The following is a 27496-nucleotide window of genomic DNA, read 5'->3' on the forward strand; positions in this document are numbered from 1 at the left end:
GTGTAAAATGACGAAAAAAGATGGGAAAATTTGAATGATGGAGGGATGAAAAAAGGAGTGATAGCACATAGAAAGCTACCATTGCTGCAATGCTATCATGCATTTCCCAACACTAGGGACATAGACCTTTAAAAAAATCACCATAAGACTTGGTCCCTCCAAAGTGGCTCATGGACTATTATTGTTATGAGGCGTTTAAAGTCGGCTCAGGAAAAATGACTATTGGGTGAAGGTAAATTACAACGTTATCATGATGTGTTCAAATGTAATCTGGTAAAATGTAGTTTTTGGTGAGAAACTTGAATAAATCCAGATGTTAGAAGGAGATGATTTCACATCAATATAAAATAGATATTAGAGAGAGAATTATGACCTGTTTAACTTCCTAACAACAATCATTACATGTTACTGATGTTACTGATTTTCCTTCTCTCCTGATCTGTCGTCATGACTACCGTGTTGATGTGTGTTGCAGTGATAGAATGACAGCGGAGGAGTGTCTGCTTCATCCATGGATTAAGGTTACTACGAGTCTTCTAACCTGCTTCAGCTACTGACTGCGTCATGTTACTGAATGGTACTCATAATGATGATATAATAATGTGTGTTTCAGCCCATCACACGCATGCAGGCAGCCAATAGGAATCAATCCTCAATAAATATGAAGAACTTTAAGAAGTTCAACGCCAGAAGGAAATGGAAGGTGAGTCTGGATCAATATTTAAACTGCCTGCTGGGTTAAATAATACAATTTACCTTATTAATAAATGAGCCTTGTGAGTAGTGACAAACATTATGTCATACCTTACCGTCTGCCGGTGTTACACTGACTTCAGTCACAGTCAGTTGACTGTGTACTTGGTCGAGCAGTACTTGGTCGATGTTGTGTCGCGGCAGGGCGTGCATTCATCGGGCGCCACCCACCGTACCCATAGAGTCTAGCAGAGGGCTAGAATCTGGTTTTATAAGCACAGGCGGAGCCCTCTACCAAGGGGCCCTGTCACTCCCCCACTGTAGAGGCTGTAGAGGCTGTAGAGGCTGTGGGATGGTAGACATGCTGCCTTATATACTGAGGGCTCCGCACGTATTCAGATAGGCACGTCCTGATTGGCCGGCTACGCTTATGCACATTTTCAGTGGGCAAATGCATGCTCGTGATTGGAGGGGAGCATTACCCATAGAGTCCAGTAGAGGGCTCCACCGGTGCTTATAGAACTGGAGTAATAATATTATAACCTGCGTTACCTGCAGTTATCTCTAAATCAGTTCCAAAAAGCAAAACCTGGAGGGGCGTATGACAAGGAAGGAAAAACATGTTCAAAAATAAACGGGCAGAAGCAGCCTCCACCGTTTCAGTCAGTTATTTTCACTCGTGTTTCCTCCTGCTCGGACCAACAGACACACTCACATCTCTCCATACCTGTGTGTAATATCACAGCATGGAGACCTTCGTTATTTAAATCTTCTCACGCAACACCAGCTGATTTAGCTGAAAACTGTCCTTGTGTGTTTTTCTGACACTGGTGAGCCATTTTACATTGAGACCAGGTGTCCTAGGTGCTAATGTTACCCACACTGGGTCTAGCTATCTGTTTCACATTGAGACCAGGTGTCCTAGGTGCTAATGTTACCCACACTGGGTCTAGCTATCTGTTTCACATTGAGACCAGGTGTCCTAGGTGCTAATGTTACCCACACTGGGTCTGGCTATCTGTTGTTATTACCTGTTCACAGAATAAATGATCAGATAGTACTGAGACAGAGTTGCTCTAGTTCTGCCCCGTCCAACTATTTATCCTTAAGAACAGTCAGATATTCTGGTTTTGCTGAACACTGTAAAACATTCTCTCCCCCCCCCCAGATGTCCTATAACATGGTGTGGATGTGTAACCGACTGAACCAGTTGAAGCTGCTGTGTAAGGGCAGCTCCGATCCAGAAACTCTAGAGGTGAGACCACTTCCCCAGCCTGAACCTGACACTAACACTAACACTCCATACGGTTAGAATCCAGAACAGAACTTTGCACCTTCACCATCACCTTCACATTCACCTTCACCATCACCTTCACCTTCACCTTCACCTTCACCATCACCATCACATTCACCTTCACCTTCACCTTCACCTTCACCTTCACCATCACATTCACCTTCACCATCACCATCACATTCACCTTCACCATCACATTCACCTTCACCATCACATTCACCATCACCTTCACCTTCACCTTCACCATCACATTCACCTTCACCATCACCATCACCTTCACCTTCACCATCACCTTCACCTTCACCTTCACCATCACATTCACCTTCACCATCACCATCACATTCACCTTCACCATCACATTCACCTTCACCATCACATTCACCATCACCTTCACCTTCACCTTCACCATCACATTCACCTTCACCATCACCATCACCTTCACCTTCACCATCACCTTCACCTTCACATTCACCATCACATTCACCATCACCATCACATTCACCTTCACCTTCACCATCACATTCACCTTCACCATCACCTTCACCTTCACCTTCACCATCACCATCACCTTCACCATCACCTTCACCATCACATTCACCTTCACCATCACCTTCACCTTCACCATCACCATCACATTCACCATCACCATCACCTTCACCTTCACCATCACCTTCACCATCACATTCACCATCACCTTCACCTTCACCATCACCTTCACCATCACCTTCACCATCACATTCACCTTCACCATCACCTTCACCTTCACCATCACCATCACATTCACCATCACCATCACCTTCACCATCACATTCACCATCACCTTCACCTTCACCTTCACAATCACCATGCTCTTTAAGAGGAGCAGTTGTGGAGGAAGGAAGTTGTGTCTTCCATAGATGGTCTCAGCCCTCCAGCACAGTGTGACCTCTAGAGGCGTAGTGCTGAACTTCACCTCCACCTTCATTCATCACATACAGTATCAGTGTTCAGTGTGTCTCTGCAGAGAGACGACACATGGCTATGCTCTCTCTCCCTGTTTCCTAGTGGGCATTACATATCTAGCTGCATTACATGACATGCATCGATGCAGACGATTGGCAGTCACAAAGAGAGAGAGAGAGATTATGACTTGCCCCAAACTGCATGTGGTTATCATAAAGTGGGCATATCTGTAAAGGGGAGACTCGTGGGTACCCATAGAACCCATTTACATTCACTGATCCTTTTTTTTTTTTTTTTTTTCAGACGTTTTTAGTAAATGTTTTTGACATTTTTCAGACTTTTTTGACATTTTTTGGATATTTTAGATTTTTGGACTAAAACCTTCACACATTCACACATCTGGAGGTCAGAGGTCAAGGTACCCTTTGAAAATGGACCAGTTTTTCCTCGCCAAGATTTAGCACAAGTTTGGAGCGTTATTTAACCTCCTCTGCTACATCACCTCCACAGCACGTTGTGTTAATGCGTTAAAGAAGTTACTGGCGTTAAAACGAGTGAGTGTTATTATTGCGTTAACTTCAACAGCCCTGATATACCCGCTGTGAGCTGTACAACATACAGGTGTGCTAATGCATGTTTGACCCAGGAGTGTTCCTCAGATTTAAATCCACCTGTACTGATCCTTTTCTTCCAGAGACAATGTGAAAGCGACGTAGAGGACATGGAGAGCAAGCCGGCCTCTCTGCTGCGCCGACGACTCAGCAGCAGTTCATAGAGCTGAGCGGAGGACGGAGGAAGAGTCCAGGATGTCTCAGCAGGAAGGGAGGACCACTGGAGGGACATGTCTGAAGTGCTTGGGATGGGAATGTTGAATACGTGAGCACTGCCTCATCTGAGGAGCATTTCTTTATGAAAGATCTTCATTGGAGACGTGGGCTGACATCGTCGCTGAGGAAACATGCCTTTAATGATGCTTGTTGTGAAGCTGACGATGTATTTGGGTGGTTACTGTTTCGGGGAAACTCTCTGCACAGAGAAAAGCTTTGGTTAACACATTTTATGTCCAAGTCTTCCATGACCTCATGACTACATGAATGATACGATTTTCATCATCAGCCAAATACAAATACATGCTTTATTTTTTTATGTAACCTTTGTTGTTCCATTGAGATTTAAAGTCTCTTTGAAAGGGAGGGAGTCTGAAACGTTGTCCTGTGATGGCTAATACTAGTAAACTATATATAAACACAAGGAACAGTGAAAATATGACACACAACTGTTCCTCTAAAGTTCAGCTAAAAAGACAACTATGATTTATTACTACTTACGGTTTATTTTCACAGCTCCAGTCATTCATCATTTCAATCAATTATGATAACATTGTACTCACCGAGTGAATTACAGAGATGTGGGAACATAGTGTCATCGCTAAATAAGTTATATGGGTCAAGAAACACGAGCAGTCAGATGAGCTGACGGGTTGGAAACAAACCTCCAGGTTAGACAAACCTATAGAGGAAAAGAAGGTGGACAGTAAAACGTCTGTTGTAAACATCAATCACAGTTTACAGACATCAGGTCTGTTTACTTTCACTTTGGCCTCTAAATAAAGGGGTTGGTTGGTTGTTTGGTTGTTTGGCTGTTGGTTGGTTGGTTGGTTGGTTGGTTGTTTGGTTGGTTGGCTGTTGGTTGGTTGTTGGTTGGTTGGTTGGTTGTTTGGTTGATTGGCTGTTGGTTGGTTGGTTGGTTGGTTGTTGGTCGGTTGTTGTTCGGTTGTTGGTTGGCTGTTGGTTGGTTGGGTGGTTGGTCGGTTGTTGGTCGGTTGGTTGTAGGTTGTATGTTGTTTGGTTGGCTGTGGGTTGGTCGGTTGTTGGTTGTTGTTTGGTTGTTGTTTGTTTGGTTGTTGTTTGTTTGTTGTTTGGTTGTTGGTTGGTTGGTTGGTTGTTGGTCGGTTGTTGTTCGGTTGTTGGTTGGCTGTTGGTTGGTTGGTTGGTTGGTCGGTTGTTGGTTGGTTGGTTGGTTGTAGGTTGTATGTTGTTTGGTTGGCTGTGGGTTGGTTGTTGTTTGGTTGTTTGTTGGTTGGTTGGTTGGTTGTTGTTTGGTTGTTGGTCGGTTGTTGTTTGTTTGGTTGTTGTTTGTTTGGTTGTTGGTCGGTTGTTGTTTGGTTGTTGTTTGGTTGGTTGGTTGCTTGTTGTTTGGTTGTTGGTTGTTGTTTGGTTGTTGTTTGGTTGTTGGTTGGCTGTTGGTTGGTTGCTTGTTGTTTGGTTGTTGGTTGGCTGTCGGTTGGTTGGAACCTGTCATCAACAGCATCACAAACCCACCTCCTGCTTCAGCTTTGACCCACTCTACTCATGCTGGTGAGGGAGGAATTGCAGTGATTGGTGGCTAACGGGCGTCTGATCGTCAGACTGCTCATGTTTCTGGCCCCGTTGGTATTTTTAGTGTTGTCACTGTGTTCCCAGATCTCATGAATTACTTTGGTGAGTACACTCCTAATTACCTAAAGGGTAACTTAACACCAGACTGGAAAGTAGAGTTTTACTGTCCTCTCTGGTTCTACGTTTCAGGTGTGTTTCACCTCCGATGAGCTCTGTTACACCTGTAACCAACAGTGATGTCACAGTGATGTCACAGTGTACTGAAGCTCAGCTAAAGCCATTCATTGTTAAGTGGGTCTTTAAGGGTATTCAGTAACAAGTCCATGATTTAGTTGTGGTATCCAATATCACTTCAAAATCACCAAATTTGCTGAATTGAGATCCTCGAGGACGTCTCATCCATGTTTACTGAAGAGTTGAAGAGCTTGACGCTGATCCTCATGAAGACCGTGTGATACGGTTTAACTCAAATCCACTGATCTTCACACCATCAGCACCTAGCTGGGAGGACATTTGGGGGCGCTATGACACTGCCAGTGAGTATTAATTTAAGTTGTGTGTATGTCACTTTTCACAAGATGCTATATTTAAATCAGTGGTGTAGAACTGCAACAACAATATGTCTGCATGTCTTTTGTATTCTCATGTATTATATAACGTTTCTATGATGCATCATTTTAATGTGTTGTAAACAACCTCACCACCTTCACCTCCACCTATTATCAGTTTTATTGTCATCACTCATAACAGGATGATTTTGAAGTTTCCTTCTCAGTCATGTGTGCACGGGTGTGTTTGTTGGAATGATGTGTATTTGTTCGTCAATTGCTTCATTCTCTTCAGTCGATTCATTTGACAAAGCACACAGCAGTGAATCTAAGACTGAGTGACTTTGATGACTGTAATGTATATGCTATATTTGAGTATAAATATATAAAGAAATAATTTACATATTAAAGAACTGAACTGGTTAAATGTGATGGTTATAATAAAGGACGTTTTTGAATAGAAGAATAATTCATGCTTGCTTACGAACACCCGTACAGGGGAACTCTTTCCTCCTCTTTCCTCTGTCGAAAATTTAATGAAAAAAAGTCAGTCATGTTTAGGGTCAGGGTTCTCTCCAGCCTTGAGGAACGGGATGGTTTTCTTCCTGGGGTGGCGTTTGCTGGACTGAATGTGGTGACTGTTTATACACCTGTTCGTGAGTAGGTAACGTCCATCGGCCAAAGCTTTAGTGCTGCTGAGGAGATGTTGAAGGGATCCTCTACCAGCACATACAGGTGAATATATTAGAAAAATAAATAAAGGGTTTGGGTTCTAGCAGCACACAGAGGATATATTAGAAAGACAAATAAAGACATCATACAATTCAGTAGAAGTACAATTTCTGTTTTCCTGTTGCATAACCCCCCCAGTTTTATCTCTGGTAAACCCTGGAAGGAGACGCTGGTCTCTCTCCACTGTCGGGCACCGGGCACCGGGCATCGGGCATCGATGGAACCCCGCTCTGCCGCAGCCAGAACCGGGAACTTAGGAGCTAAGCCACCACACACACTGAGAACTGTTCTCTTGGTATATTTGACTTGGTCATTAGAAGTTAGACCTGAAAACAGACTGTGTCACATAAGGATCAAACCCACAACCTCCAGTATTCCAACCAGATATTTACAGACTGAGCTATTCCACCAGATACACAGATGTCTGTTCTCTTCGTAAATTACACTTTGTCGTTAGAAGTTAGACCTGAAAACAGACTGTGTCACATCAGGATCAAACCCACAACCTCCAGTATTTCAACCAGATATTTAACACAAGTTAATACACAGCATGTCAGAGAAAAAGTATAATAAAGTCAAAGAATAAAATGTTGAAAAAGAAGTCATTGGGTTGTATCAAGAAAAAAGTCATGCTATATATAGTATGTGTAATGTATGTCGAAACATTTTAGGGAAAAAAAGTCATTTTTCGACATTCCATACTACACTGACTTTTTTCACGAAATTTATTCTACATACTATACTATGACTTTTTTTACAATCAATTTTTCGAAATACTATACTATGACTTTTTTTCATGAAATTCTTCGACATGCTATACTTTTTTTTTCATGAAATTTTTCAACATACTATACTTTGACTTTTTTTACAATACATTTTTCGACCTTCTATACTTTGACTTTTTGTCATGAAATTACTCGAAATACTATACTATGACTTTTTTTCACGAAATTATTCGAAATACTATACTATACCTTTTTTTCATGAAATTTTTCGACAAACTATACTTTGACTTTTTTTACAATACATTTTTCGACATACTATACTATGACTTTATTTCATGAAATTTTTCGACATACTATACTATGACTTTATTTCATGAAATTTTTCGACATACTATACTATGACTTTTTTCATTTAATTTTTTGACATACTGTACTATGACTTTTTTTCATGACATTTTTCAACATACTATACTATGACTTTTTTTACAATACATTTTCGACCTTCTATACTTTGACTTTTTTTCATGAAATTATTCGAAATACTAAAAGTTTGAAAAATAAATTTGAAAAAAAGTCTGAAAAAAAGTTTGAAAATAAGTCTGAAAAAAAAGTTTGAAAATAAGTCTGAAAACAAAGTTTAAAAAAAAGTTTGAAAAGTCAGAAAAAAAAGTGAAATAAATTTGAAAAATAAATTTAAAAAAAAGTCTGGAAAAAAAGTTTGAAAAAAAAGTTTGAAAGGTCTGAAAAAAATTTCCGACATACTATACTATGATTTTTTTTCATGAAATTATTCGACATGCTATACTTTGATTTTTTTTACAATACATTTTTTGACATACTATACTATGATTTTTTTAATACATTTTTCCGACATACTGTACTATGACTTTTTTTCTAAATTTTACGACGTACTATACTATGACTTTTTTTCATGAAATTTTCGATATATTATATTATGACTTTTTTTACAATACATTTTCCGACATACTATACTATGATTTTTTTTAATGAAAGTTTTCGACATACTATACTATGACTTTTTAAAGTTTGAAAATAAATCTGAAAAAAAAGTCTGGAAAAAAGTTTGAAAAATAAATCTGAAAAAAAAGTTTGAAAAGTCTGAAAAAAAAGTTTGAAAATAAGTCTGAAAAAAAGTTTGAAAAAAAAAGTCTGAAATAAATTTGAAAAATAAATTTGAAAAAAAGTGAAAAAAAAGTCTGGAAAAAAGTCTGAAAAAATGTCTGAAAAAAAGTTTGAAAAATAAATTTGAAAAAAAGTCTGAAAAAATGTCTGAAAAAAAAGTTTGAAAATAAGTCTGAAAAAAAAGTCTGAGAAAAGAAGTTTGAAAAATAAATTTGAAAATAAGTCTGAAAAAATAGTTTTAAAATAAGTCTGAAGAAAGTTTGAAAATAAAGTCTGAAATAAATTTGAAAATTAAATTTGAAAAAAAGTCTGGAAAAAAAGTTTGAAAAATAAATCTGAAAAAAATTTTTAAAAATAAATTTTAAAAAAAGTCTGAAAAAATGTCAGAAAAAAAAGTTTGAAAATAAGTCTGAAAAAAAAGTTTGAAAATAAGCCTGAAAAAAAAGTTTGAAAAAAAAGTTTGAAAAGTCTGAAAAAAAGTTTGAAAAAAAAGTCTGAAATAAATTTTAAAATTAAATTTGAAAAAAAGTCTGGAAAAAAAGTTTGAAAAATAAATCTGAAAATAAGTCTGAAAACATTTGAAAAAAAGTCTGAAAAAAAATTTTAAAAATAAATTTTAAAAAAAGTCTGAAAAAATGTCAGAAAAAAAAGTTTGAAAATAAGTCTGAAAAAAAAGTCTGAGAAAAGAAGTTTGAAAAATAAATTTGAAAATAAGTCTGAAAAACAAGTTTGAAAAAAAAGTCTGAAAAAAAAGTTTGAAAAATAAATTTGAAAAATGTATGAAAAAATAGTTTGAAAATAAGTCTGAAGAAAGTTTGAAAATAAAGTCTGAAAAAAAAAGTTTGAAAAATAAATTTGAAAAAAAAGTTTGAAAAGTCTGAAAACAAGTTTGAAAAAAAAGTCTGAAATAAATTTGAAAAAATAAATTTGAAAAAAAGTTTGAAAAAAAAGTCTGGAAAAAAAGTTTGAAAAATACATTTGAAAATAAGTCTGAAAAAAAAGTTTGAAAATGAAGTCTGAAAAAAAAGTTTGAAAATAAGCCTGAAAAAAAAGTTTGAAAAGTCTGAAAAAAAAGTTTGAAATAAATTTGAAAAATAAATTTGAAAAAAAAGTCTGGAAAAAAAGTTTGAAAAATAAATTTGAAAAATAAATTTGAAAAAAAGTCTGAAAAAAAAGTTTGAAAATAAGTCTGAAAAAAAGTTTGAAAAAAAAGTCTGAAAGGTCTGAAAAAAAACTCCGACATACTATACTCTGACTTTTTTTGGGAATAGGCGTACCAAAGCATTTTCCGCTTGACCCATAGGGGGCGCCAAAACTCTCAAACACTTATATCGCAAGATCCGGTGGACAGAATTTTATCAAATTTGGTGCACATACTCTAGGTGCTAGTGGAGCTTTGAGCGCGAAAGGCTATAACCCGCGAAATGCCGCTTGCGGCTTTAATTAGTATTATTATTAGTATTATTATTATTATCAAGGTAACAGATGAATGATTTTGACATGATTTCTTCTACATTGTTCGTCACTGCTTTTGTTTGTTCCATCAGGTGTCCTGAAACAATCTATAGCTTCAACTGCAGCAAAGGGAGGCAACATGAAAGAAACTGTTGCACCCACTGGCACAAAAGCAGGTGAGGAATTCACTCCACTTGGTTCCTTGTTCCTTAGTAAATTATGTCAAATCAAGTGAATTCATGTTTGGTTTAACGGCTGTATTTACAGAATACAGTAAATACAGCCCCCCTCCCCCAAAAAATGATCATAATGAACGTGAGAGTGCACGCAGACAGGTCTGAATGAAATGATTGGACAGGCTTATTCCAGTCCTGACACAGACACAGATTGTTTTCTTTTTCTTGAGAACACTCTGAGGTCTGAATGGAACCGTCACACCTTTTGCTGATGCTGTTGTGTACAGGTGTGGGCGGGGCCACCAAGCGGTGCGCATGTGACCTGAAGGGCAAGGTCAACGACATGGAGGGTAAGATCCGTAACTACCAGACCAGATCTGTCAGCCAGAAGAACGAGGTTCTGAGAGACACGATGGTCCAGAGCAAAACAAGAGTGGTTGAAATGGAGACAAATCTTGAGAGGCAGAGGCGCCAGATCAGGTACAGCACAAGGACCATTTCATTTGTAAAAATAAAATGAATCGATTTCACTGTCATCACATTGTAGTGTTACTAATGTTTGGACACCATTAAATTACCTTTCTGTTCTGTGATTTTTAGTGAGTACGAGGAGGAGCTGCAGGCATTGTCAGGAGTCCGGAATGAGTTGGAGAAAGTGTCTAGTGAGAAGAGCACTCTTGAAAAGGAGCTCTCCAACTTAGAGGGCAAATACAAGGTCGTGGAGACTCTCCGGGACAGCCAAGAGACGGAGCTGCAAACTCTCAAGGTATAAAGTCTGCTGCTGGATAGCAGCTAATACTAGAGATGTCCCAATAACATTTTTTTCTTTCTCACTACCGATTCTGATACCTGAACTTGCGTTATTGGCTGATACCGATCCGATACCAGCGCGATTTTTAAAAAATCTGCATTATTATTATTATTATTATTAAACAGCTGTTTACTACTGACCATGCGTTTCGTGTGATGCGTCTTAAAATGTTTTCAAAAATCAGTTTTCTTCTTCGCTGCTCTAAAACAGTAGTTATCCACGGCGACAGCACAGTGAAGGCTACTATTTTGGAGCTGCAAAGAATTGATTTCCAGTTAAACAAGTTGATTTTTTTTCTGGGTTCATAAATTCTGGTATCGGATCAGTGCATAGAAGTTTGAAGATTATTTTAAAAACAGATATGTTGCTCAGATTTAAGATGAGAATTAACAGTATGCTTTTCGTCTGTCCGTCTTTCCTCTGCAGATGAAGCTTGCCGTACAGGAGTCAACTCTGTCCCGCCTGCAGGTGACCCTCAGAGACACCGAGGAAGAGGTCCGCTCTCTCAGGGACACTGTGGTCCAGCAGAAGGATGAGCTGCATGCCGGGGAGATGGAGCGCAGACAGCTCCACAATTCCATCCAGGAGCTCAAGGCAAGTTACAATGTGGTGGAACAGATCAACACAGCCCGGTGGACGGCACCATCGAAGTCCTTTCAGTAGCTAATCCATGGGCTGGGCTACGTAGTTCTATTCTAACTCTACTGAGGAAAACATTTGTTTTTTTTCCTTTTTGAATTTCTTTGCAATTATTTTTGTAGTGTTGTAAACACCAAAGCCAAACAAATGTTACTATTCTCTCTGACTAATGAGACTACTTTGTCCACCACCCTTTTCATGCAGGGCAATATCAGGGTCTTTTGCAGAGTGCGCCCCCTGGTGGAGGGAGGCCTCAGCAAGCACATTCAGCTCCTGACCAGCGACAACAAGGCGATCACACTGGCCAAAACAGAAGAGGTATACCACATCTATAAATAAATAAATAAAGGCATGTTTGTAGTTAAGGAAACAGTTTTTTTCCCAGCAGGCCACGGTAGCAAGTACTGATGTATTTACTGTCTAATCAGACATTTTTTTACATTGTAGAAAAGAAAAAAATGTCAATATCTTCATGGATGGATGTCACAGTTACCATAACAAACATGTCTCTCAACAGTACCACATCAAACTCACCTTAAAGAAGATGCCACATACTGATTTGAGTTGCATAGGTGTAACAGATAGAAGAAGTGACAGTAAATAATATTTGTAATTTTTATTTCTTATGTTATGTGTTTTATTGCAATATGTATTAATTTCACCAAAATCCCTCACTTGTTGTGTTGTTCCTAAGTTTATCCTTGGTATTGGGAGTACTGTTTTAGTTTGTGCTACAGCGCCCTCTGGTGGTTGTTAGCAGACGTACTGCGTCTCCTCCGCTCTCTCGTCAGTCTGCACTGAACCTGACTGCGAGAGGTATGTATCTAAAGTGGCGCGATGTAAAGTGTGAATTCTAATGTTTTAATGTTGATTTAATTACACAGAGCAGTTTACTCTTTCATAGTATCATTAGGACAGACGAACTGAGTCATTTTCTGTCGTGCTTTTTGCTTGTAAAGTGAGTTTTGAGAGGCTAAGCTAACTAGCTAAACACGTGTCGCCGCTTTATCTTCCCGTGGGATCCACATGTAAGCTCGTCCTTTTCTCATGTTAGGTGTTTTATCTTCCCGTGGGATCCACATGTAAGCTCGTCCTTTTCTCATGTTAGGTGTTTTATCTTCCCGTGGGATCCACATGTAAGCTCGTCCTTTTCTCATGTTAGGTGTTTTATCTTCCCGTGGGATCCACATGTAAGCTCGTCCTTTTCTCATGTTAGGTGTTTTATCTTCCCGTGGGATCCACATTGAAGCTCGTCCTTTTCTCATGTTAGGTGTTTTATCTTCCCGTGGGATCCACATGTAAGCTCGTCCTTTTCTCATGTTAGGTGTTTTATCTTCCCGTGGGATCCACATTGAAGCTCGTCCTTTTCTCATGTTAGGTGTTTTATCTTCCCGTGGGATCCACATGTAAGCTCGTCCTTTTCTCATGTTAGGTGTTTTATCTTCCCGTGGGATCCACATTGAAGCTCGTCCTTTTCTCATGTTAGGTGTTTTATCTTCCCGTGGGATCCACATGTAAGCTCGTCCTTTTCTCATGTTAGGTGTTTTATCTTCCCGTGGGATCCACATGTAAGCTCGTCCTTTTCTCATGTTAGGTGTTTTATCTTCCCGTGGGATCCACATGTAAGCTCGTCCTTTTCTCATGTTAGGTGTTTTATCTTCCCGTGGGATCCACATGTAAGCTCGTCCTTTTCTCATGTTAGGTGTTTTATCTTCCCGTGGGATCCACATGTAAGCTCGTCCTTTTCTCATGTTAGGTGTTTTATCTTCCCGTGGGATCCACATGTAAGCTCGTCCTTTTCTCATGTTAGGTGTTTTTCTATGAGGATAAAACCCATATGACAGCATTTTGCTCTCTCTGGGCTCAAAACAGATATGTGTATATGTGTTGTACTCCCATTACCGTGTTCAGTAATTATAGTATTCATTTTAAGTATGTTGTGGTACAGTGTAATTTTCATGACAGCCATAGGGGTCTGTAAAATATTTTTTTTATTGTGTCTTATTTGATTTACATGTTTTGAGTTATTTTCATGTTTATAATGAGTCTGCACTGAACCTGACTGCGAGAGGTGTTTTTCTATGAGGATAAAACCCATATGACAGCATTTTGCTCTCGTCGCTGATAGTTCTTTGATATCGGCTTGGTGTGTCTGGGCCTTTAAGATGAATGCTTTATTTACAGCTTGCCTTTCAGTGTTCATTTAGTTTGTGACATAAACTGATTTTGTTTGTGTTCCAGGAGAGCTATGTTCCCTACAGAAACTCTAAGCTGACCTACCTGCTTCAGGGATGCTTGGGAGGAAATAGCAAAACGTGAGTTCTTGAACAACATACTGTAGTTTCAAGACATCAGTGGTCGGCTCCAACAGATGCTCTTTTATGTTGCGTCACTTGAGTTCAAGGCAGCAAACCACTCTTTTCAATCATTTGTCCACAGTAAGAGGTTTTATCCAAAATTGAGAAGCTGATTTGACTGCATGTAAGCTCCGCCTCCATACAAGAGCTGTTGCCTCCCAAAGCAGGGCAGACTAATTATGACTTTACTGATCTTTGGTATTGGTTTGCTGGTTTTAAATTCTCACCCAGGTAAATGTATTTAGGAGAGGAGATCATTCTGAGTTATTCTAATGAGTTTATTTGTGTTTTTTCTCATCCCAGGCTGATGTTTGTGAACATCGCCCCAGAGCCAGACAGCTTTGGGGAAACCCTAAACTCCTTGAGGTTTGCCAGCAAGGTCAGTGCATCTATGGTTGTGGTTAATCATGACATGAGTACATTAATCACATGATGTGAAACTGTAGATTAATGTGAACTTCATTGTAAAGTTAAATTAACTTTATTAGCTGAAGAAGTACAAGAGAAAGCTCTTTAAGTTAAAGCCCGGTTCGAATCCGGCCTGTGGCCCTTTCCGCATCCACTCTCTCTCTCCCCCCTTTCAAGACTCTATCCACTGTCCTGTCAATAAAAATGGAAAATGCCCCCAAAAAAATAACTTTAAAAAAAAAAAAAAAAGGAATTGTGCCAACATGTGATTTATTTTCACAGATGCCAATCAAAAAGAGCCACAGACGAGCTGATGCTGCGAAGAAGGCATGGAACATCAGGAAGGGTTCAATGGTGGGTGATGCAGAGTCAATATATTCTTAAAGAGATTTCTTTATTTTGCTGACTTTGATTTTGCATAAAACCCCTTTAGACAAATAATGGAGTGGACGTTGCTAAAATCCCATGAGTGTTCTTTAATGTTGAAAACAGAAGATCCTGCACAATGCTCTTGCTCATTAGCACAATTTATGCATCGTACTAAAGGTTAGGTCCCTCTGGACTGTTTTACAAACTTCCTACAACATTGATCTTATATAAACTTCACACAACAATATCATGTATGTTATAGACACGTTAGACTTGTTTCAAGTGAGATATAGTGAGTTAATATAGTGACTTTGAGATATGTATAAATTGTAATTCTGTTCTGAATTCTCTTTTTTTTAAAACAATTGTAATATGTTTTAGAGGCCCCCTACAGCCAGTGTTACTTTCTGTTTTTTGGTTAACATTCTTTTTCAAACAGAGAATGGGGGTGTGGTCAATAAAATTAAAAAACAACTAACTGTAATGAAAAAAAAACAATAACAGTATCGATGAACAGAACCGATAAGGAGTGTCGATAAGAGTAGTAGTATCGATAAAATGCTAACAATACCCATCTTGCTGAATGAGTTATCAATCATAACTGGAAAAATGTAATTACATCTCTTGCATAACCACAATGTTTCAAATATTCTTTAGTCTTTAAAGGGCACTAGATTTTAAGAAGTCCCTCTGCATGACTGCAGAAGGTCCACACAATGTAAATGTTTTTGTATTAAATCAGCAACTTAAGTAGTTGACCAAATACTTACTAGTAGTTGACAAAGAAATGCTTAAGCTGATGGCAGTCATAGACAAGGTATTAAATATCATAAATTTATGTTGATGTTTAGGTGTCCGTATGGATCTGAAAATGTTAACTATTTACTAAGACGTGTGTGTCTCCCTCCCTCCGTCCTCTCTGTGTCTGTCTGTCACTCTCTTAGGATCCAAACCTGAACCAGAAGGCCGAGCCAGGAGTGCAGACCAGGGAGGAGGGTCCAGCTGATGCTGGCTCTCTGGGCTCTGGCCAATTGCCACCCACTCCAGGCTCTGACCATTTGTCATCTGTAAAGGGCTCTGGCCAGAAGTCATCCCTGGGCACTGGGAATAAAACATCCCCTCCGTGGAAAAATCTGGCAAATGATTGGGTAATCAACTTAGTCTGCAAATAAGTCAGGAAAGGAATATTATGGAATTGCCAAAATAGACTGGATGGGGGGGATTTAAAAAAACAATTAACTGTAATGACAAAAGCTGTGGCGGTACTGAGTTCCCCAGACTTTAGTTGTCAGTCAGAAGACTGAAAAACAGTTCCCATCCACATAATAATATAAAATAAAATGCCTTCTTAATAATAATAATAATGAACAAATGCCTCTCTATTAACAAACAATTAAGGAAACTGAAATATTGGTTTGTGGTTTTCCCTTTACCCTCCTTTAAAGTTTTACCAAATAAAATACACTAAAAGAAATGGGTATAAAGGGTTTCAGTGAAAATCAACAAATGAATAGAATACAAAAATACAGCCTGCAGGCGTTAGGCTATTGTAAGGCAAGCCAGCTGTTACACAAATAGCACCTAATCGTCCCAGTGCAGGTAACCCAATTGGTTGGCACTTAACTTGTTTCCCCAACTAGGAGTCAACACTCTCAACAAACAAAACACAAAGATCACAGAATCCCAAAAGGGCCCAAAACAGACCAGAGTTTCTGGTAAAGCTGATAACACATGTTGCATTGAGTGAAGGAGAGATCAGAATGACACTGGGTGTGCAGTTTCCCTCCTCTTTTAAGCCCTACAGAAAGGGCGTCGTTGCACCCTGATTGGCCAAGAGGGGAATGCACCAAGCTGCTCTCAACTATCATTTAAGAGCCAGTTCCCACACCCTGCGCAACAGGTGAACTGAATAACCCTCTAATCACTCAGCAACTCAACCAAAAAAACACCAGGGAAAAGGGAAACAACAGCAAACACCAGAGAATTGGCAGCTGCCACAAAGCAATAAACAATAAGCAATAACCCGCGAAATGCCGCTTGCGGCTTTAATTATTCTTTTTTTTTTGTGATCAATTTTTTATTGGTATTTAAGCAAAATTATATAGGGTGGGGTTACAAATTGATAGATCACCAATAAAGTAAAACAATATATATATATAATCAAAAATGTCCATGTACTAATCAATACAGAATTGGCAAGCAGCTACAGAAAAAAGAAAATGAAAAAAAACAAAAAACAAACAAACAGGAAGAAGGAAAATAACAACAAACAACAACAAAAAGTCATTTAAATAAAAACTTCTGCTCCCCCCACCCCCGAATCCCTCCCTTTTGGTTCCCTCCCATCCCACCCACCCTAGACCTTTGGGACACGGAGAACAATTATATGAAGGATTTAATTGTAGTGATTGCTTGTTTCCAATGTGATATATTTTCCCTTTTTGCCAAATGCATGTTGGCAGCCCAGTGTTCCATACCTGCTATATCTAAGAAGTCAAGAAGCCATCTTTGTATATTGACAGAATGTGGAGCTTTCCATCTGCAAGCTATTAGTCGTTTTGCAGCTGTAAGGCCAGCTAACCAGAGACGTCTCTGCTTAACACAGAGTTCCAGGTTGGAGCTGTCATTAAGTAACAGGACTTCAGGTGAATAAGGAATTGTATTTGACAATATGTTTGATAGCATCTCTGCAACCTTTTTCCAGAACTCTGCAACCCTTGGACACCCCCAAACCATATGGAAAAAAGTACCTAATGCATTTTGATTGCATAAGGTGCAGTTTGGTGATGGTAAAGCTTTACATTTATGCAATATGTGGGGGGTGAAATATGTTCTGTGTATGAAATTGAAATGTATAACTTGATGGTTGGGGTTCCTGGAAGATAGTTGGATGTTCTGCCAGATTAGTTTCCAATTTAGGTTGGAGTTATTTGGAGAGAGGTCCGTCTTCCACAGTCTGTCAATAGTTAGTGGCTTACAGGAGGCCTTATGTAAGATAGAGTATATTTTCGAGACCAGTCCACTAGGGCTGGTAAGAGCTGTGTGAAATGCATGTATGGGAAGAGATATGTTCCAAGGCACACCATAAGTGCGCATCGCTGTGTGGAGTTGAAGATAGAAAAAGAATGATGAACCAGGTAAATTAAAATGTTTCTGGATGTCTTGGAATGCTTGTAGGCCATGAGGACCATAGATGTCACCAAAAGTGTGCACCCCTTTACTGCTCCATTGAGAAAACGAAATTGGTTGGCTACCCAAACGGAGGTCAACATTATTAAAAATGGGAGAGTGAAGATACCAGTTAGATAAAATTTTACAGTGCTTTTCGGCAAGACGCCAGGTAGAGATTACTTCGGTTATAATTGAGCCAAATTTCTCTTTTGATTGTTTGAGTGGAATGTTGGAGTATATCAGGTCTTGTAACCTGTGAGGGTGCACCATGTTCTCTTCCATTGGCCTCCAAGACACCCGAGAAGCAGGATTTAACCATTTGGAGACAGGATGCAGTACGAACGACCAATGATACCACTGGAAGTTAGGTACACCGAGGCCCCCTTCATCTTTTGGCCTTTGGAGAGTTAATAGTTTCAGTCTTGACTTTTTATTCCCCCATATAAACCTCAACATTAAAGAATACATTTTTTTCCAGTGGTCTTTAGGTGGTTGTAAAGGTACCATTGAGCTGAGAAAGTTGCTTCTTGGGAGGACATTCATTTTAATAGTGGAGATGCGAGAATGGAATGATAATGGGAGGGTTTTCCATCTTTGTAAATCTGCTTCAATCTCTGTCACCAGTACGTTGTAGTTGTTTTTTGTAATGTTTGCAATTGAAGGGAAGATTGACACTCCTAAGTATTTGATGTTCTGAACCACCGGAATATTGGATATAGAGGTCAACTGTCTTGCTGAAGCATTGAGTGGGAGTAAAGCAGATTTAGCCCAGTTAACTTTATATCCCGAGATCTGGCTAAAACTATTGAATATATTTAGCAGATGGGTAAGAGACCGAGAGACATCCTGAATAAATAGTAATATATCATCAGCATATAGGGAAATAAAGTGCTTGGTTTTATGCATATTGATAGGTTCATGGCTAACTGATTGTCGGACAGCCTGGGCCACAGGTTCCAGAGAGAGGGCAAATAACAAAGGAGAAAGAGGGCAGCCCTGGCGGGAGCTACGAGATACAAGGAATTGTTTAGAAAAGATGTTCCCCGTCAATACCATAGCAGTGGGATTTGAGTAAAGAACTTGAATCATAGTAATAAAATGATTACCAAAGCCCATGCGGCGTAGCACTGACCATAGAAAATGCCACTCAAGGCGATCAAAAGCCTTCTCCGCATCGAGAGAAAGGATAGCTGTTGAACAGTCAGTGTTATTAGAAAACTCAGACGGCGTAGATTGTCTGAGGCAAGGCGGTTTTTGATAAAGCCTGTCTGATCCTCATGAATGAGATAATTCATATGCGGTTCCAATCGAGAGGCTAGTGCTTTGGCATATAGCTTGATATCAGTATTCAGTAGTGATAGTGGTCGATAATTTGAGCAATCCTGTGGATCCTTGCCTTTTTTTAAAAGTAAAGAGATAATGGCTAAGTTATTATTTTTGCAAAATGAACCCTTAGAAATTGCAGAAAGAATCATATCCCATAAGAGAGGTCCTACTTGGGGCCAGAAGGCTAAATAGAATTCTGGAGGTAACCCGTCTAAGCCTGGTGACTTGCCTTTGTTCATTGACAGGAGAGCTTTATGGAGTTCAGGTAAAGATAAAGGGGCATCAAGAACAACACGATCCTCCTGAGAAAACTGCGGAAGCTGCAGTGGGTTTAAAAAGCTAGCGCAGGATCGACTGTCGTAATTTATCTCTGATGTATATAGAGATGAGTAGAAGGCCTTAAAGTTATCATTGATTTCTATTGGGTCTGTACACAATTTACCAGTGGCGGATTTAATAGAAGTTATATTTGCTAGTCTTTCGCTGGTTTTAAGTTTTAGTGCCAGTAAGTGACTTGGTTGTGCACCGTTTAAATAATAATTTTGTCTTGTTCTATGCATGAGGAAGTCTGCTCTATGTGTAAGTAAATGATTGAGGTCTTTACGGAGTAGCTCCCTCTTACGTACCAACTCTGGTGTAACATTCAAGGTCATCATATTTTCTACTTCAGAGATGTCTTTTTCTAATTTCTGAATATGCTGCAGTCTAGATTTGTTTAGATTGGAAGCAAACCCAATTGTTTTATCCCTGATGCATCCCTTCAATGCCTCCCACAGAATACCAGGATCATTCACTGACGGTTTATTAATTGCAATAAATTCATCTAAATGTTCTTTCATTTCATTTTGGAAGATTTCATTCTGCAGTAGAGTGGAGTTAAAACGCCAACGTGCTGCACGTTTTGGGATAGAAAGAATGGTTATTCTACCTGTCACCGCTCTGTCACCCGGCTTTAATTAGGGTTATAGCCCCGAAGGGGCATAACCCTATTGAGTTTGCGCCGGTTTGTTATTATTATGGTTATAGCCCCGAAGGGGCATAACCCTTCTAAGTTTGCTCCGATTTGTTATTATTAGGGTTATAGCCCCGAAGGACACACTAAATGGAAATGATGTGCAGCTGCTTCTCAAGAACTATGACCCCAATCGACCACATGGTGGCGCTGTAATTAACGCCCAAACATGCGATGTTTGCAAGGCCACGCCCCGCACACCGTAAGTCCGATTGACTTGAAACTTGACACACATGTGCAGCTCCGTGTGATCTACAATAAAGCCTCTGGGACCACTAAAGTCCGCCTGGCATTATTTTCCGCCATATTGGATTTTTTGAAAAACGCATTTTTGACATCTCCTCCTAAACCGTTGGTCCGATTTCTACCAAATTTTCTGTGGATCATTATTGGACTAATGTCATCTAAAGTTGCATAAAGCGTGTTGATACCTCATTGCGTTATGAATCTGTTGACCAACAAACTTTTCAATGGTCGGAGCTTAGCAGGAAATTGGCCATAATTCATTGACCATTAGTCAAATCATCACAAATCTTGGTAGATAGCTTCAATACGTGTTTGGGAATAGGCGTACCAAAGCATTTTCCGCTTGACCCATAGGGGGCGTCAAAACTGTCAAAAACTTATATCGCAAGATCCGGTGGACAGAATTTTATCAAATTTGGTGCACATACTCTGGGGGCAAGTATTAACCAAGATCTGAAGTGTGATATTGATCGGTGCATGTGGGCGTGGCCTATTCAGCATTTTATGCTAAATTATGCCTTTGCTCAATTTGCTGTGAGCTGGAACGAGCTAGAGACATGAAACTTGGTACCATAACTGTACATGATGTCATAATGCTTCACATAAAATATGAAAACAATTGGCCACATGGTGGCGCTATAAAAATTTTCACGGCCAGCCCCCTCACACCATAAGTCCCATCGATTAGAAATTTGACAGACATGTGCTGCTGAATGTGATCTACAAAAAAGTCTCTTGGACCATGACAGTCCACTGACTAGATTTTCTGCCATGTTGAATTCTTTGAAAAACACATTTTTGACATCTCCTCCTAAACCGTAGGTCTGATTGCTGGCATATTTTCTGCGAATCATTATTGGACCAGGCTCATCAAAAGTTGCATAAAGCTTGTTGATATGTCATTGCGTTGTGAAGATATTGACCAATTCATTTTTAAGGGGCGGGCTCAGCACATCAATAGACCTAACTTCCCAAGCCTTTGGCCCATCGTCTCCAAACTTGCAGCATATGTTCACAAGAGGAGCTGAAACATCCGCTGAAAGTTTCATTGAAATCGGCGACTAGGGGGGCGCTTTGAGCGCGAAAGGCTATAACCCGCGAAATGCCGCTTGCGGCTTTAATTCTTATTATTATTATTTGTTGTCTGCCGAATAGGCGCAATTTGCCGTGAGCTGGAATGAGCGAGAAACATGAAACTTGGCACACTAACTGGAAATGATGTGCAGCTGCTTCTCAAGAACTATGACCCCAATCGACCACATGGTGGCGCTGTAATTAACGCCCAAACATGCGATGTTGGCAAGGCCACGCCCCGCACACCGTAAGTCCGATTGACTTGAAACTTGACACACATGTGCAGCTCCGTGTGATCTACAATAAAGCCTCTGGGACCACTAAAGTCCGCCTAACATTATTTTCCGCCATATTGGATTTTTTGAAAAACACATTTTTGACATCTCCTCCTAAACCGTTGGTCCGATTTCTACCAAATTTTCTGAGGATCATTATTGGACTAATGTCATCTAACGTTGCATAAAGCGTGTTGATACCTCATTGCGTTATGAATCTGTTGACCAACGAACTTTTCAATGGGAGGAGCTTAGCAGGAAATTGGCCATAATTCATGGACCATTAATCCAATCATCACAAATCTTGGTAGATATCTTCAATACGTGTTTGGGAATTGGCGTACTAAAGCATTTTCCGCTTGACCCATAGGGGGCGCCAAAACTGTCAAACATTTATAGCGCAAGATCCGGTGGACAGAATTTTATCAAATTTGGTGCATATACTCTGGGGGCAAGTATTAACACAGACCTGAAGTGTGATATTGATCGGTGCATGTGGGCGTGGCCTATTGGCCAATTATGCCTTTGCTCAATTTGCTGTGAGCTGGAACGAGCTAGAGACATGAAACTTGGTACCATAACTGTACATGATGTCATAATGCTTCACATAAAATATGAAAACAATTGGCCACATGGTGGCGCTATAAAAATTTTCACGGCCAGCCCCCTCACACCATAAGTCCCATCGATTAGAAATTTGAGAGACATGTGCTGCTGAATGTGATCTACAAAAAAGTCTCTTGGACCACGAAAGTCCACTGACTAGATTTTCCGCCATGTTGAATTCTTTGAAAAACACATTTTTGACATCTCCTCCTAAACCGTAGGTCTGATTGCTGGCATATTTTCTGCGAATCATTATTGGACCAGGCTCATCAAAAGTTGCATAAAGCTTGTTGATATGTCATTGTGTTGTGAAGTTATTGACCAATTCATTTTTAAGGGGCGGGCTCAGCACATCAATAGACCTAACTTCCCAAGCCTTTGGCCCATCGTCTCCAAACTTGCAGCATATGTTCACAAGAGCAGCTGAAACATCCGCTGAAAGTTTCATTCAAATCGGCGACTAGGGGGGCGCTTTGAGCGCGAAAGGCTATAACCCGCGAAATGCCGCTTGCGGCTTTAATTCTTATTATTATTATTTGTTGTCTGCCGAATAGGCGCAATTTGCCGTGAGCTGGAATGAGCGAGAAACATGAAACTTGGCACACTAACTGGAAATGATGTGCAGCTGCTTCTCAAGAACTATGACCCCAATCGACCACATGGTGGCGCTGTAATTAACGCCCAAACATGCGATTTTGGCAAGGCCACGCCCCGCACACCGTAAGTCCGATTGACTTGAAACTTGACACACATGTGCAGCTCCGTGTGATCTACAATAAAGCCTCTGGGACCACTAAAGTCCGCCTAACTAGATTTTCCGCCATATTGGATTTTTTGAAAAACACATTTTTGACATCTCCTCCTAAACCGTTGGTCCGATTTCTACCAAATTTTCTGCGGATCATCATTGGACTAATGTCATCTAACGTTGCATAAAGCGTGTTGATACCTCATTGCGTTATGAATCTGTTGACCAACGAACTTTTCAATGGGAGGAGCTTAGCAGGAAATTGGCCATAATTCATGGACCATTAATCCAATCATCACAAATCTTGGTAGATATCTTCAGTACGTGTTTGGGAATAGGCGTACTAAAGCATTTTCCGCTTGACCCATAGGGGGCGCCAAAACTGTCAAACATTTATAGCGCAAGATCCGGTGGACAGAATTTTATCAAATTTGATGCACATACTCTGGGGGCAAGTATTAACACAGACCTGAAGTGTGATATTGATCGGTGCATGTGGGCGTGGCCTATTCAGCATTTTATGCTAAATTATGCCTTTGCTCAATTTGCTGTGAGCTGGAACGAGCTAGAGACATGAAACTTGGTACCATAACTGTACATGATGTCATAATTCTTCACATAAAATATGAAAACAATTGGCCACATGGTGGCGCTATAAAAATTTTCACGGGCAGCCCCCTCACACCATAAGTCCCATCGATTAGAAATTTGACAGACATGTGCTGCTGAATGTGATCTACAAAAAAGTCTCTTGAACCACGAAAGTCCACTGACTAGATTTTCCGCCATGTTGAATTCTTTGAAAAACACATTTTTGACATCTCCTCCTAAACCGTAGGTCTGATTGCTGGCATATTTTCTGCGAATCATTATTGGACCAGGCTCATCAAAAGTTGCATAAAGCTTGTTGATTTGTCATTGTGTTGTGAAGTTATTGACCAATTCATTTTTAAGGGGCGGGCTCAGCACATCAATAGACCTAACTTCCCAAGCCTTTGGCCCATCGTCTCCAAACTTGCAGCATACGTTCACAAGGAGAGCTGAAACATCCGCTGAAACGTTCATTTATATCGGCGACTAGGGGGGCGCTTTGAGCGCGAAAAGCTATAACCCGCGAAATGCCGCTTGCGGCTTTAATTCTTATTATTATTATTTGTTGTCTGCCGAATAGGCGCAATTTGCCGTGAGCTGGAATGAGCGAGAAACATGAAACTTGGCACACTAACTGGAAATGATGTGCAGCTGCTTCTCAAGAACTATGACCCCAATCGACCACATGGTGGCGCTGTAATTAACGCCCAAACATGCGATGTTGGCAAGGCCACGCCCCGCACACCGTAAGTCCGATTGACTTGAAACTTGACACACATGTGCAGCTCCGTGTGATCTACAATAAAGCCTCTGGGACCACTAAAGTCCGCCTGGCATTATTTTCCGCCATATTGGATTTTTTGAAAAACGCATTTTTGACATCTCCTCCTAAACCGTTGGTCCGATTTCTACCAAATTTTCTGTGGATCATTATTGGACTAATGTCATCTAATGTTGCATAAAGCGTGTTGATACCTCATTGCGTTATGAATCTGTTGACCAACAAACTTTTCAATGGTCGGAGCTTAGCAGGAAATTGGCCATAATTCATTGACCATTAGTCAAATCATCACAAATCTTGGTAGATAGCTTCAATACGTGTTTGGGAATAGGCGTACCAAAGCATTTTCCGCTTGACCCATAGGGGGCGCCAAAACTGTCAAAAACTTATATCGCAAGATCCGGTGGACAGAATTTTATCAAATTTGGTGCATATACTCTGGGGGCAAGTATTAACACAGACTTGAAGTGTGATATTGATCGGTGCATGTGGGCGTGGCCTATTCAGCATTTTATGCTAAATTATGCCTTTGCTCAATTTGCTGTGAGCTGGAACGAGCTAGAGACATGAAACTTGGTACCATAACTGTACATGATGTCATAATGCTTCACATAAAATATGAAAACAATTGGCCACATGGTGGCGCTATAAAATTTTTCACGGCCAGCCCCCTCACACCATAAGTCCCATCGATTAGAAATTTGACAGACATGTGCTGCTGAATGTGATCTACAAAAAAGTCTCTTGGACCACGAAAGTCCACTGACTAGATTTTCCGCCATGTTGAATTCTTTGAAAAACACATTTTTGACATCTCCTCCTAAACCGTAGGTCTGATTGCTGGCATATTTTCTGCGAATCATTATTGGACCAGGCTCATCAAAAGTTGCATAAAGCTTGTTGATATGTCATTGTGTTGTGAAGTTATTGACCAATTCATTTTTAAGGGGCGGGCTCAGCACATCAATAGACCTAACTTCCCAAGCCTTTGGCCCATCGTCTCCAAACTTGCAGCAAACGTTCACAAGAGCAGCTGAAACATCCGCTGAAAGTTTCATTCAAATCGGCGACTAGGGGGGCGCTTTGAGCGCGAAAGGCTATAACCCGCGAAATGCCGCTTGCGGCTTTAATTATTAGGGTTATAGCCCCGAAGGGGCATAACCCTATTGAGTTTGCGTGAATTTGATATTATTATTATTATTTGTTGTCTTATGCCGCGGCTCAATTTGCCGTGAGCTGGAATGAGCGAGAAAAACGAAACTTTGCACGATAACTGCAAATGATGTGCATGTGCTTCTCAAGAACTATGACACCAATCGGCCACATGGTGGCGCTGTAATTAACGCCCAAACATGCGATGTTTGCAAGGCCACGCCCCGCACACCGTAAGTCCGATTGACTTGAAACTTGACACACATGTGCAGCTCCGTGTGATCTACAATAAAGCCTCTGGGACTACTAAAGTCCGCCTGGCATTATTTTCCGCCATATTGGATTTTTTGAAAAACGCATTTTTGACATCTCCTCCTAAACCGTTGGTCCGATTTCTACCAAATTTTCTGTGGATCATTATTGGACTAATGTCATCTAATGTTGCATAAAGCGTGTTGATACCTCATTGCGTTATGAATCTGTTGACCAACAAACTTTTCAATGGTCGGAGCTTAGCAGGAAATTGGCCATAATTCATTGACCATTAGTCAAATCATCACAAATCTTGGTAGATATCTTCAGTACGTGTTTGGGAATAGGCGTACCAAAGCATTTTCCGCTTGACCCATAGGGGGCGCCAAAACTGTCAAAAACTTATATCGCAAGATCCGGTGGACAGAATTTTATCAAATTTGGTGCATATACTCTGGGGGCAAGTATTAACACAGACCTGAAGTGTGATATTGATCGGTGCATGTGGGCGTGGCCTATTCAGCATTTTATGCTAAATTATGCCTTTGCTCAATTTGCTGTGAGCTGGAACGAGCTAGAGACATGAAACTTGGTACCATAACTGTACATGATGTCATAATGCTTCACATAAAATATGAAAACAATTGGCCACTTGGTGGCGCTATATACATTTTCAAGGTCAGCCCCCTCACACCATAAGTCCCATCGATTAGAAATTTGACAGACATGTGCTGCTGAATGTGATCTACAAAAAAGTCTCTTGGACCATGACAGTCCACTGACTAGATTTTCTGCCATGTTGAATTCTTTGAAAAACACATTTTTGACATCTCCTCCTAAACCGTAGGTCTGATTGCTGGCATATTTTCTGCGAATCACTATTGGACCAGGCTCATCAAAAGTTGCATAAAGCTTGTTGATACGTCATTGTGTTGTGAAGTTATTGACCAATTCATTTTTAAGGGGCGGGCTCAGCACATCAATAGACCTAACTTCCCAAGCCTTTGGCCCATCGTCTCCAAACTTGCAGCATATGTTCACAAGAGCAGCTGAAACATCCGCTGAAACTTTCATTCATATCGGCGACTAGGGGGGCGCTTTGAGCGCGAAAAGCTATAACCCGCGAAATGCCGCTTGTTATTATTTGTTGTCTTATGCCGCGGCTCAATTTGCCGTGAGCTGGAATGAGCGAGAAACATGAAACTTGGCGCAATAACTGCAAATGATGTGCAGCTGCTTCTCAAGAACTATGACCCCAATCGGCCACATGGTGGCGCTGTAATTAACGGCCAAACATGCGATTTTGGCAAGGCCACGCCCCGCACACCGTAAGTCCGATTGACTTGAAACTTGACAGACATGTGCAGCTCCGTGTGATCTATAATAAAGCCTCTGGGACCACTAAAGTCCGCCTAACTAGATTTTCCGCCATATTGGATTCTTTGAAAAACACATTTTTGACATCTCCTCCTAAACCGTAGGTCTGATTGCTGGCATATTTTCTGCGAATCATTATTGGACCAGGCTCATCAAAAGTTGCATAAAGCTTGTTGATATGTCATTGTGTTGTGAAGATATTGACCATGAACTGT

General features: G+C 40.1%; 2 protein-coding genes and 1 long non-coding RNA gene across 3 annotated transcripts; 2 read left to right on the plus strand and 1 right to left on the minus strand.

Moving 5' to 3' along the window:
* Window positions 1-368: 368 nt before the first annotated feature.
* LOC141754357 (death-associated protein kinase 2-like) lies at window positions 369-6324 on the plus strand. The gene is made up of 4 exons (XM_074613357.1): window positions 369-521; window positions 614-703; window positions 1862-1948; window positions 3624-6324. Exons 1-4 carry the CDS (start codon window positions 483-485, stop codon window positions 3702-3704), a joined length of 297 nt encoding a protein of 98 aa, XP_074469458.1. The 5' UTR covers window positions 369-482; the 3' UTR covers window positions 3705-6324.
* Window positions 5897-8527, minus strand: LOC141754358 (uncharacterized). The gene is made up of 4 exons (XR_012590611.1): window positions 8350-8527; window positions 7667-7936; window positions 7109-7401; window positions 5897-6982 (listed from the first exon to the last, which is right to left on the minus strand). It is a non-coding gene; the product is annotated as an uncharacterized LOC141754358 (long non-coding RNA).
* Window positions 8528-10462: 1935 nt separating this feature from the next.
* LOC141754435 (carboxy-terminal kinesin 2-like) lies at window positions 10463-11888 on the plus strand. Its single transcript, XM_074613477.1, has 4 exons — window positions 10463-10566; window positions 10687-10852; window positions 11324-11491; window positions 11741-11888. The coding sequence occupies exons 1-4, from the start codon at window positions 10499-10501 to the stop codon at window positions 11873-11875; spliced, it is 537 nt and encodes a 178-aa protein (XP_074469578.1). The 5' UTR covers window positions 10463-10498; the 3' UTR covers window positions 11876-11888.
* The last annotated feature ends 15608 nt before the right edge of the window (window positions 11889-27496 follow it).

This window comes from Sebastes fasciatus, chromosome 17, assembly GCF_043250625.1.
Source record: "Sebastes fasciatus isolate fSebFas1 chromosome 17, fSebFas1.pri, whole genome shotgun sequence".
NCBI lineage: Eukaryota > Metazoa > Chordata > Actinopteri > Perciformes > Sebastidae > Sebastes > Sebastes fasciatus.